The 11985-nt window shown below is 53.3% G+C and overlaps 1 protein-coding gene across 1 annotated transcript; it reads left to right on the top strand.

Moving 5' to 3' along the window:
• The first annotated feature begins 596 nt into the window (after positions 1-596).
• Positions 597-8014, top strand: Mb (myoglobin). Its single transcript, XM_032917739.1, has 3 exons — positions 597-742; positions 5665-5887; positions 7413-8014. The coding sequence occupies exons 1-3, from the start codon at positions 648-650 to the stop codon at positions 7557-7559; spliced, it is 465 nt and encodes a 154-aa protein (XP_032773630.1). The 5' UTR covers positions 597-647; the 3' UTR covers positions 7560-8014.
• Positions 8015-11985: the final 3971 nt, after the last annotated feature.

The following is an 11985-nucleotide window of genomic DNA, read 5'->3' as shown; positions in this document are numbered from 1 at the left end:
GGGCTGGCAAGATGGCTCAGTGGGTATGAAGCCTTACCTCAAGGCTAAGGATTTGAGTAAGATCCATGGGTCTTTCTGAAAGGAAAGAATTGACTCCTGAAAGTTGTCTTCTGGCCTACAAACATGCTATAACATGCACACACACATGCACATGCACATGCACATGCACATGCACACACACGCAATAAAAGAGCAAAAGCAGTTGGAAAGTGAGAAGACTTCTGGGGGCCAGCAAGATGCCTGTGCCCAAGCTTAGAAACATGACAAGTCCCCTTGGGGCAGCAGACAGGGGGAGAATTGGGTTTCAGCTGCTGGCAGTGACTTCGGTGCCCTTTCTGTGGGCTTGTGCAAGTCCAGACAGACAGTGGCCTGGCTGCTTCCCGCTCCCCACCCCCTACTGCCCCAAGCTGTCCTAGCTCCCCACAATGGCACTTACCCCAAAATAGCTGCCCATGTGAGGGCCAGAGAAAGGCAGAGATTAGACCCCTGGGGGGTTGAGGAGGGTGGCAGGAGGGGCATGTGGCACCCAGTGATCCTGGCCAGACTAGCATCTGAGAAGGTATAAAAGCCCTTCAGGACCAGGTGGCCTCAAATCACAGCTAACAGCCGGCCTACACGCTCTCCTTTTGTCCTCTTTAGAAGCCACCATGGGGCTCAGTGATGGGGAGTGGCAGATGGTGCTGAACATCTGGGGGAAAGTGGAGGGCGACCTTGCTGGCCATGGACAGGAAGTCCTCATCAGGTAAGAGGAAGAGACCCTTATCCCGATACCTGTTCACGCTGAGGATCACTATATGGCTACGAGGTGAAAGCTGGCAGGGTAGACCAGTTGGCTGTAATGATGAGTTCGGATTTCACTTCTAATTGCTGGAGACTGGAGTGGGGAAAAGAAAAAGGGATCCATCCATCTCAGCTGATGTCAGCCACCAAAGCAAGCTTGAGCATCAAACAGCCCACCAGATGAATGTTATCATGGCAGAGAGGCAGAATAGTGAGGGCAGTGATAGATCTCATCTACCAGCGTGGACTGAAAGCTTAGATAATGCAGTTGCCTTCGGCTGCAAGGGATTCCTAGACATGCCCAGAAAAATTGCAGATTCTGAGCCTGGGCAAGGGGAAGGGGCTGAGGTTCATACACAGGGCCTCACTGCTCACCCAGGGGCTGCGGCTCTTCCCTGGAAGACTGATGGGATATGCATGAGTGGTAATTTTTGGCTCTGGGGGGGGAGGGTGCCCTGTTGCTAGCAGCCCCTGCCATGTCCGTGAAGCTGTAGTTTGGAAATGAATTCCTTGCTATTTATGATCTAGGGTGATAGATCCCTCCTGATCTCAATGTTCTTGGATTCTCCCTTTGTCCGTTTCTAACCCCTCTGCTTGGGAGCAAAGTCGTCTGAGGTCAGAGTCCTTTAGGTGGCCATGCTGGAAGGAGGTTCGCTGGCTGCTGGAACACCTGGGCATCTCAGTTTTTTCCTACCTGTCTTTCTCCCCCAACCCCTCTTTTTTTTTTTTTTTTTTTTTTTTTTTTTTTTGGTTCTTTTTTTTTTGGGCTGGGGACCAACCCCAGGGGCCTTAAGCTTCCTGGCAAGCGCTCTACCACTGAGCTAAATCCCCAACCCCCTCCCCCAACCCCTCTTAAATGCTGGGCCTACAAGTCTGTCTAACTGGACCAACTCCCACAGCAAGTTGGCATTAATTCTGGATTTCTTATGTGACCTTGGGCAAGTTGTTTCTGCTTTCTAGGTCCTATTTCTGCCTCGGACTGTATGTCACAGTCTCTGAGACCCCTGCCCACTCTCATGCCCTGGGATTCGGAGTCCTACCCTGTATTTCTGTGGACAGCAGATTATCAAGGGCAGGATTGGTAGAACAGAGTTTTGCAAGACTCCAAGGCTGCCAGGGCCTGGGCAGAAACTTGGGGCTTGAAGGAGACTCAGGCTATTATGCTATTAGAGAGATACTCTTCCCTTCCCAGGGGAGTAATTGAGGCCTACCAGGACCCAGGGCCAGGTGGGGCACAAAGCCAAGGCTGCTGACCCTGGGAGGTCCCAAGGGTCTAACACCTTGTCATTTTTCAGGCTTGGGTCATGGGGCCACACCAGCTGCTCCTGCCCTCTCCTGTTGGGGGCACAGGGAAGTGGCCTTCCACTCTCAGGGTAACAAGTTTCCCATGGCACTGGGCTCCTGGCCTGTCCCAAATCCTGACCCCAGTCTTGTCTGCTGCCCTCAGCAAGGTCATTTCTGTAAGTACTTTAACAGAATTCTGAGGCCTGGTCTTGTAAGCACTGAGTTCTAGAACAAGGAGCAGGCAGCCGAGCTGTGGGCTCCAGGTGGTCGGGGCTGTTCCCTCTGAGCCCTACCTCACCTCTTCATGGTCAGATATTTTCTGGTCCATTTATACCTGCATTTAAAAAAAGATGCATTATTTTACTTTCTAAGTATATTTCCTGCATATCTGGACGTGAACCATATGCATGCAATACCCAGGAGACCAGAGGAGGGGGCATTGGATCCCCTGGAACTGGAGTTCCAGACTGTTGTGAGCTGTCGTAAGGTTCCTGGGAATTGAACTTGGATCCTCTGGAAGAGCAGCAGATGCTCTTGCTGAGCCATCCTCCCAACCCCTGTGATGACATTTTTTGTTGGGGAAAGGATTTCGAAGCCAAGAAGGTTTGGAAATGACTGTGACAGTGACAGCAACCTTTCACATAATGAGAGAACCATCTCACAGAGTCACAACAAGGGGAGGGAGTCTCATAGAGCCCTATGTCGGAGCACCTTTATGAACTCAGGTAACAGAGGGGTTTATGGCTGGAGAGATGGCTCAGTGGTTAGAGCACTGACTGCTCTTCCAGGGGTCCTGAGTTCAATTCCCAGCAACCATATGGTGGCTCACAACCATCTGTAATGGGATCTGATGCCTTCTTCTGGTGCATCAGTGAAAGGATGCTTATAAACATTAAATAAATAAATCTTAAAAAAAAAAAAAAAAACAAACCACAGATAGCAACTTGACCCAAATCACACAGCTAGCATGACTGTGGATGGGATTCTAACTTAGGCCATTTGGCTGTAGCCCATGCTCTCAGTGACCCTTCTATCTACCACCCCATGTGCTCCTAAGATGGGGTCTGACTGGGCAACTGTTTAGAGGACAAGTAGAGAGTCTGACCAGCCAGACTGCCTGTGTGCTGAACCTGGCCTCCTGGCAACAGGATAAAGAAAGGAACCCTGAGAAACCATCCCTGGTCTCTTCAGCAGGAGCTGAATCAAGTGTGCTCATGGGAATCCAAGGGTGTGGGCTCTGCACCTCTCCCAGGACTCTATCTGTGGGACTCAGGGTTCAGGGAGCAAGTGGCTGTGTGGGGCCTGTAGACCTGTACCTCTCCTCCTGTAATGTGAGCGAGCCTAAATCTATTCTGCCTAGTGCTGGGCAAAGGTGAGGCTGGGGTAAGCCTCCTAGAAGCTAGGAAGTCAGCTTGGCTTACACTCAATGAGCTAAGGAAAAAGTCTCGGTGCCTGTTTTAGCATCCCACAGGACGCTGGAGACTGAGCCAGAGCCAGAGTACAGTGTCTCTAGCGCCTACAGCCCCAAGACCCTGGTCTTGCCCTCCTCCGGCTCCATCCAGCCTGGTGACCTTGGGTTCACCTGTGGGTGTCAGGCATCCCATCTGTCAGTAGGAACTCAAGGGTCATTGTCGCTAGATAATAATAGCCAGGAGCACAGGGACCCTGGACAAGGTGCCAGAGACAAGCTGTCAGTGACGCACACAGCTCTGGATGGGCTCCTCGGGTGATGCTGTATGCAACTCGGGCCCGGGGACAGGCCCAACCAGTCGTCATGGCGCTAGCTTGTGTGCACGGCTCTTCACCCACGTGAAGAACAGACTTGGGCGTCTTCTGAGAATACACACCGTGTGTGTGCGCGGATGCTTCTGGGAGTGTGTGTGTGTGTGTGTGTGTGTGTGTGTGTGTGTGTAACAGAACTGATGACTGACACACAGTGGAGTGCTTGAGAGGTGGGAGGATGAGGAGTGACCATGGACCTGGAAGGGGGGCATAGATTAGCTGCCCTGAGAGGCTGTATCAAGCCATCCACTGGTGAGGTAGGACCATCCCCACTGTGGAACACTGCGGCCTTTTTGTCCTGCCCTGTCTGGAGACTAATCCAGTCGTGCAGAGAGGCAGGGCTCCTAGACTCCCTCTGCTGGATGCACACTAGACCTCTTAGTTCCTCCTCTGGGACATGATGTAGTCACGGAACTTGCTTCAGGTGCACTGTGGGATTTCAGTCAATCACCCTGCAAAGTGCTTTAAGGACACGCATGTCCTTGTGAATACTCTGTGGGAGTCAGTTCATGCTCTCTCACTGTGGATCCTAACCAGGCTGGTCTTAGAGTGGGGATGGAACAGGGAAGGAACACCAGGCTCCCACATGAACACAGGCTCCAGTGGCCCCGCGAGGGAATGGGACAGCTCAAGAGAAGAGTTGGGGGCATCAGATCACAAACTCAAGGGGTCATAGAGGAAGAGAACTCTTCATAGAGGATGAAGCAGCTTGGTCCTGGTCATAGGAGGTCCTCCCCATGAGACTGTGGGGCGGAGGCCGGGGGACCAGTGCTTCCATATAGCTTGGTACACAAAGACAAACGTATGTCCTCATAGTAGTGCTGTAAGGGTAACGTAGAGTCTGGGTAGCTATGGTCACCCTGATAAACATGTCACAGTGGGGCCCTAGGGGGCATCCAGTGTTAATTCTCGTGCTGCCCAGGCTCCAGATCTGAGCTCTGACACCACCTGCTGTGACCCAGGCCAGGCAACTGCCTTCGATGGTGTTTATTTGCCTCCAAGTGGATCAGGGACAGGCCTCATCTGGGGAGGTTGGTGGCTCTTGTAGCCCTCATTATCTTCCCAGAGCAGGATTTGGGTCTCTGGTTGGGTAAAACCAGGGCTCATGAGGTGGCAGGCAGGAGCAGCTGTGACCTTTGCTGGGTTCCCTTGCCATCGCCAGTGGAAAATGGATAAGGTTGGATCTGAAGTGTATACCAGTATAGAGGGGTCTCGTCGGCAGCCACAGACAGTCAGGAGGTCTAGAACTTCAGGTCCTGGCATCTTCAGTCAGGGAGTGTTAGAGGTACCCCTGACACGGATGGGGTGAGGAGTAGAGGAGTAGAGCCACTCCGATGGCTGCCTGCCTTCTCTGCACACTAGCCCTGAGATCCTCCCGGGGACATGTCCTGAGTCCTGTCCCTGTCTATAAAACGGGACGAGTGTGGATGACACTGGAGGTAGGTGAGAGCCCAGCATAGAACCAGACACACAGATGCTTCGCCCCAGTACCCCTCACTGTCTGCTCTCCAGATAACAGAGAGAACGGGGTGAAGATGGAGAGACACCACTGCCCTTCTCTGTAACCAAGAGAAGAGGGTGATGGCATTGATCCTTATGAAGAGCAGGCGTTTGTCCTGCACGTGCTGTGCCAGACACCGGATGGGTTACCTCGTTTAATCCTTTCCACATCCTTAAGGTCACGTCACCCCGATCCACCAGAGATCCTGAAGCACAGAGGGAGGTGTGGAGCGCTGGCCCAGGCTGCACCGCTGGGAGGAGACGCAGCTGCAGTCTAGTGGCCTCCACGCCTCTCACTCCATCCCTTCTTTCCTGTAGTCTATTTAAGGCTCACCCCGAGACCCTGGAAAAGTTCGACAAGTTCAAGAACCTGAAGTCCGAGGAAGAGATGAAGAGTTCAGAGGACCTGAAGAAGCACGGCTGCACCGTGCTCACAGCCCTGGGTACCATCCTGAAGAAGAAGGGACAACATGCTGCCGAGATCCAGCCTCTGGCCCAGTCCCACGCCACCAAGCACAAGATCCCGGTCAAGTACCTGGAGGTAGGGGGCCACAGCAGGAGGCCATGTCACGCCCATGGGCAGAGATAGAAATCCCAGCTCAGCCATTCAGTGTGAATGACCCGCTTTCTCCCCACTGAGCCCAGGTCTCCTCAACAACCTGCCCCAGCCCAGCTCCCCTTGAGGGCACTGAGGAGCCAGCTTTCGATTTAGTGTCTTGCTCCAAATGCTGGGCCAGCACCTCAGTGTGAAGTGTGACCCGATACACGACTTGCCTTCTCCTCGTAAGCAGGAGCCCGTGTTGTACTCACTGGACAGATGAGGAAACCGAGGCACAGGGTCACTGAGGCAGGACTCCCACTCAGGGTTCTGTCAGAGAATGGTGGCAGCTGAGGGTACCATTTGTTTCCCCGATGCTCAGCTGCCCCACTCCATGACGGTTCAGACACCAGCTGGACAGTGGCCTGAGGGGAGGCCGGCAGCCCTCAGGGGGTCCTGTCAGTCTCCATCTGTAACTGGAGTCACAGGGCAGGGCAGGGCAGGGCCAGACACATAACTCTCCCCACTGCCTGAAGGTGGGGCTGGTCCTGCAGGACCCAGGCTCCACAGACTTTGCTGTATCTGTGAATTGTGAGGCAGATTTCCCAGAGGTCTGTTTGCAAAGACGTCCTGTGCCTCTGGAGGTACCTGTGTCCCTCGGTGTCCCCTTCTGCTGTGTCCCGCTCTCATCTCTGTCGTGTCACTTGCACACGAGAGTCCCAGAAAAAGAGGCTGAAACGGCAGCTGCACCGTCACTCCTGAGCTAGCAGGGGTGTGTCCACTGTCCCCAGGGTCTAACCTCAGCTAATTATCTACCTGCTTCATGACCTCAACCTGGTCACTTGGTAGTCTCTTCGGTAAGATGCCACCCCTTGGTACAGCAACCGAAGCTGTATGGGACCAAAGTCTAAGTCAACGATGATAAATTAGCAATATGAGAGTTTCATCAGGAGCCTTTGGGTTCTGGGTGGCCCCAGTCGCCAGCTGGGTAATGGGGATACCTGATCTCACCTGGCCCCTCTTCCCTTGTCAGTACCTGTTCCTCAGTCCCAGGTACAGGGATAAAATCACACGATGGGAAAAGTCTTCCCAGGTATCCTGATTGACAGTCCTGATGGGCGAGCGGGTACTGAGCAAGGTATCTTGTCTGCTGTGCCAAGCTTTCATGGGCCGGCTGGCTGCCGGGCCTGCGTCCTGCAGTAGCGTGGGCACACGAGAGGTGAGAAAGGGGCTCCAGAGAGGCCCCCTGGGTTCGAGTGACCCTCCCTGACTACGTGACTTCAGCACACAGGCTCTACCTGTTTCTGCCTCAGTTTCCCCATTTACAAAGCAGGGATGGTGTTGGTGCCTGCCTCCAGGTAGTCAGGTTTAAAGGAGTTGGTTCAGAGTCATTGCACAGAATGGCACCTGGGACATCGTAAGTGTGCAGGAAACGGTCCTATAATAAAGAGAAGGGCAGTGGGTACACACCCTCAGCTCATGGCTTGCTCATTCCCGTGACCTACAACCTCTTGTCCCCTTCTTGCAGTTTATCTCAGAAATCATCATCCAAGTCCTGAAGAAGAGATATTCCGGGGACTTTGGAGCAGATGCTCAGGGCGCCATGAGCAAGGCCCTGGAGCTGTTCCGGAATGACATTGCCGCCAAGTACAAGGAGCTGGGCTTCCAGGGCTGAGCCATGCGCTCCCACTGTCCAGCCCAGCAAGCTGGGACCCAATGTTGTGTAGCAAGTAGAGTGTGCTGTGCCCTAGGTTAGCAGAGAACAGAAGAGGGGAGCATAGTGTGGCATCTACCCACACCCCTGGGGACAGAGCTCTGGCCAGCATTGTCCTGGAACCCAGAGGTGCAAAGTGGCCTCTGCTTCCTCAGCTCTGCTGGGTCATGCTCAGGTCTCCTGTCACCTAAGTCCCAACCCACTTTCCTCCTGGTTTTGGGAAAAATCTCTTTTCCACTGTCACATTTGACCCCAAATGCAAGTCACCAGCTAGCAGACACTGACCTTGGAAGGAGACAGAGGGTTACTTAGAGGGAGTGGAGGGTGGGAAGTGGGCCGGTGAGCATCGGAAGTCTCCAGCTGCTTAGCTTCCCGCTGACCCACCTGGTTTCAATAAAATATCCTGCAACTCCTCATTCTTGTCTCTATCCGGCCTGTTTTTATTCGTTCCAGCAAGGGAAGCACACCCACAGGTGTCCCTGGAAGAAAAGGGAAGATGCGTTCTGGGATTGTAGGCAGATACAAGATGTGAGACAGACACCTTTCGGCAGTCACCTCTCCAGGGTGGTGACACACTGGGCTAGGTTCAGGGACAGGGGAAAAGGGGCTCCCACCTGGGCTCTGATCAAGATGGTGGGCCTACACAGGGTCAGCTGACCTTGGCAGTCTGGGGATTAGTGCCAGGTGCCCAGGGCAGGAGATGTCACTGTGGATCCAACAGCTGAGGCAATGTGAGAAGGTCACCTGGCCAGAAAGAAGCAGCGCTGAGAACCAAACAGTGACCTAGAAGACAACAGGGACTCTGACCCCGGGACGGAGCCTGTGGCCAACAGTAGCAGCTGCTGACCTTCCGGCCAGGGAGAGGGCAGACAACAGGGAGATAGTATCCAAACACAGGATGGGAGAAGGAACCCACGTGTGTGTCCAAGGGCAGACTGCAGATAGTGTGCGAGCCTCACCAAGGACCCAGAGCAGGCCTGTCAAGGAGGCTAACACAGTCAGAGATAAGATCAGTGGCTGGTCCTCATAAGGGCAGTTAGACAGGTAAGTAATACTGGAAGCAAAGTAAGGGATTTATTCAGTGTGGTCGCACCTGGAGGAGGAACTGAGAGGCCCAGTACCCCCCCCCACCCCACCCCCACCCCCCCCCCCCCCCCCACCCCCACCCCCCACCAACCCATCTTCAGGGTCCTAACGTGAGGGGAAGGTAAAATACAGGGCCAGCTGAAGATACTCGAAGCTCAGCAGAACTGGTTGAGGTGCAGTCTCATAGATCATCCGTCTCCTCTCCTCTGCTCCACAGGGGGCGCCTGACAGTTGTCCAAACTCTGTGAAATCTCTTCCTGGGTGACAAATACCTCCTCTGACTGGACCAAACTTCAGTTTTCTCTTTCCCGACACGAGATCGCAATCTGGAGTTTATTGTCTCAATAGTCTTATAGCCAAAGGGAGGGACATCTTTTCAAGCATGGTGAGTTTGACCCACGGGAAGACAGAGGAAGGCATCCGACTTCATGAAGTGGTTTTCTGACTTCCATCATGGATGTCTGTGTGTCCACATAGAAAATCACCCCACACAGGCACACACAATACTAATGATGATTGATGATGACGATGATGATGATGATGATGATGATGATGGTGGTGGTGGTGGTGGTGCTGGTGCTGGTGGTGCTGGTGCTGGTGGTGATGGTGATGATGATGCTGGTGGTGATGGTGGTGATGATGGTGGTGATGATGATGGTGGTGATGGTGGTGATGATGATGATGGTGATGGTGGTGATGATGATGTGGTGATGATGAGGAAGAGGAGGAGGAGGAAGAGGAGGAGGATGGTGCCGTCATTCGTAGGTGAGGTTCTGCGCTTACCTTACAGAAATTTCCCTGACTGTCAGACAATGGGCTCTTCCAGATGTGTGATCTTCCTAGGGGCTGCCAGAGCTGTCTCTTCCTGGTTATTAGGCATTCATCAACATTACTGTCAGGGACATTCCTGGCTCCTGATCATTAAGTCAGCAGGAAGAAATGCCAGCTGCAGAGGAATGCGAGGCATTTGTCATTTGCCCTGCATTCATCCAGCAAATCGCGACAAACCTCGGAGGTAAAAATAGAAGCGCGCTTAGAGCTCCGAGGTGCGCACACAGGCCAGCTGCCTCCTCTGTCACGGCTGAGTGTCTGCGCTGAGTCCTCATGTCAGGGGCAGGCGGATACTTTAGTTCAGTTTATTTAAGGTTCCTCTTCAGCCCCAGGCGAGCTTTGGCAAATTCCACTCTCAGAGTTTTAGCGTGTGAGTGTGGAGTGGCAGATTGATTGCAACCATCTGCTCCCGGTGCTGTCCTCGGGACCACTGTATTCCCAGCTGCTCACGAAGGCCCCTCCTGGGGTCGAAGTATAGACTCCCTTCACATTCAGACCCCACAGTCCCGCCGGCTCCTCCAGATCCCAGCCAGGCTGATGAAGGTTTGCTTGGTAGGGCTATACACTCGGCACCGTCCGCGCCTGATCGAGGCAGCTTCTAAGGTTTGGGTCTGTCCCACAAACTGTGGCCACAGAGAGTGTGCTCTCCTAGTTCACGTGGGGTACTCCGTGACCTGGGGTGATCTTGAGTAGATCTGAGCCCAAATGCCATCTGTGATGTCCGTTCTGCTCTACTCTCTGCCTTCAGAGAATTTCAAAGAGAGGTTTCCCAATCCGAGTGGCAGGGGCCCTGTGAGTCATTCTAGCCTTTGTCCTGCCTGAAATCTTCCTGGCTGTGGTGGGACCTAAGCCTCCCATCTGCACACTTGGTCAAGGACGTGGGTTATTTCTTGTTTGTTTTTAGCAGCCGTGGCGCTTCCCTGAGGCTTGGCCACAGAAATCTTCCAGTCTGAAAAGGTGTGGGCCAAAGAAAGGAAGGCAGTTCTGAGGGAAACGCGTACTAGTGTTCAAAACACACCGTCCTGCAGGGGCAAGTCAGTCCTATTTCAGCATCCTGAGTACTGGGATCAAATGTGTCTGGGATCCAGATGTTTTTTATTATTATTATTATTATTATTATTATTATTATTATTATTAATTTCCAGTAGTTTTTTTTTATGGGAAAACATCAACTTCCAAGTAGTTCGGTTGCCATGAGCTTGTGCTGAGTGCAGCTCCTGTCAACAAAGGAAATGCTCACACAGCAAGCAGATCACCTCCCACCTCCCCCACGTTCGCTCATCCCGTCTGGGCTAAATCCTTAGACCCGAGGGCCAAAGCTAGAGCTCGGGAACTCAATGAAGCCAGCAACTGACCGACAGGGGGCAGAGTTGAGCAGCCCATTGGTGCTGCTCAAGGGGAGGCACACTGTGAATGTGACTCGCTGTTGAGAACCGCAGAAGGGGAACCACGTGACTTCTACCTCTAAGCCTCCAACTGTGGGTGAGTGAGGAAAGCTGGAGAAACCAAAGCCACACTGGAGGAAAGGGACCATGGGGCCAGGCTGGGCCTTTCTAACAAACGGGCTAGAGGCTCAGTTCTTGGATGTCTGACTGGAGGCAAGGACTGCAGTTCAGACGTAGAGATCTGTCTCTGCCACGTGGGCAGCATGGAAGGCCATGGGCTAGCACTATCTTTCACAACAGACGCTCTTCCTCAGATGGCTCCAGAGGAAGCTGGAGCTGGGTTGAGTTCAAGTGAGGCCTCTCCCTAGCTTGCAGACGATTGACAGGCCAGGTGGACGGCCTCCTCCAGGTCCACAGTACAGGGTCACCTTCACTGTTCGCCCACTTGAGGGTGAGTAGGTGCTGCTGGTGCAGGCCACACAGGTCTCCTACTTCCTCACAGAGGTCCTTGAATGCTGTCATGCTGTCCACGATGGTAATCAAGATGTCCCCACTGTAGAGTGCCTTCAGACGTACTTGGCCACTGCTCTGGTCCATCTTGAGGTCTGCCCTGCTGGGCATGACACACTCTGCAGCTGCCATCAGCACTGTATCCAGGGCACTCCGGCCATGCTAGCGGCCCCAGAGCAGGGCCGGGTTGCCTGTTGTTTATTATTTTTAATCCAGAACGATTACAGAAAAGTAGGATGAACTCATGACGCAAAGGCCACCACAAACAGAAGTTGTGCCTGTTGGTGACCCCCGTGTTTTCATTCTGCACACAGCCACTGGTACATCCCGTCAGCTTGGAACACCGTGTGTGAGTGTGTGTGTGTGTGTGTGTGTGTGTGTGTGTGTGTGCGCGTGCATGCGTGCACGCGCACACTGATGTGAGCATAACTTGTAAACTCTAGGCATTTAAAAAGTTGCATGCAGACCAGACATTGTGACACATGCTTTTAATTCCAGCACTTGGGACTAAGAGGCGGGTGGATCCCCGGAGGTCAGCCTGGTCTACAAAGCAAGTTCCAGGATAGCCAGGGCTA

Source organism: Rattus rattus, chromosome 1, assembly GCF_011064425.1.
Source record: "Rattus rattus isolate New Zealand chromosome 1, Rrattus_CSIRO_v1, whole genome shotgun sequence".
In the NCBI taxonomy this organism is placed as follows: Eukaryota; Metazoa; Chordata; class Mammalia; order Rodentia; family Muridae; genus Rattus; species Rattus rattus.
Note: the sequence above shows the minus strand (reverse complement) of the source record. Positions and strands in the feature narration are given on the sequence as shown.

Coding starts and splice junctions, on each gene's coding strand:
- Mb (XM_032917739.1), top strand. CDS start 648: ATGGGGCTCAGTGATGGGGAGTGGCAGATGGTGCTGAACATCTGGGGG. Junction 743..5,664: donor GGACAGGAAGTCCTCATCAG/GTAAGAGGAAGA, acceptor TCTTTCCTGTAG/TCTATTTAAGGCTCACCCCG. Junction 5,888..7,412: donor TCCCGGTCAAGTACCTGGAG/GTAGGGGGCCAC, acceptor CCCTTCTTGCAG/TTTATCTCAGAAATCATCAT.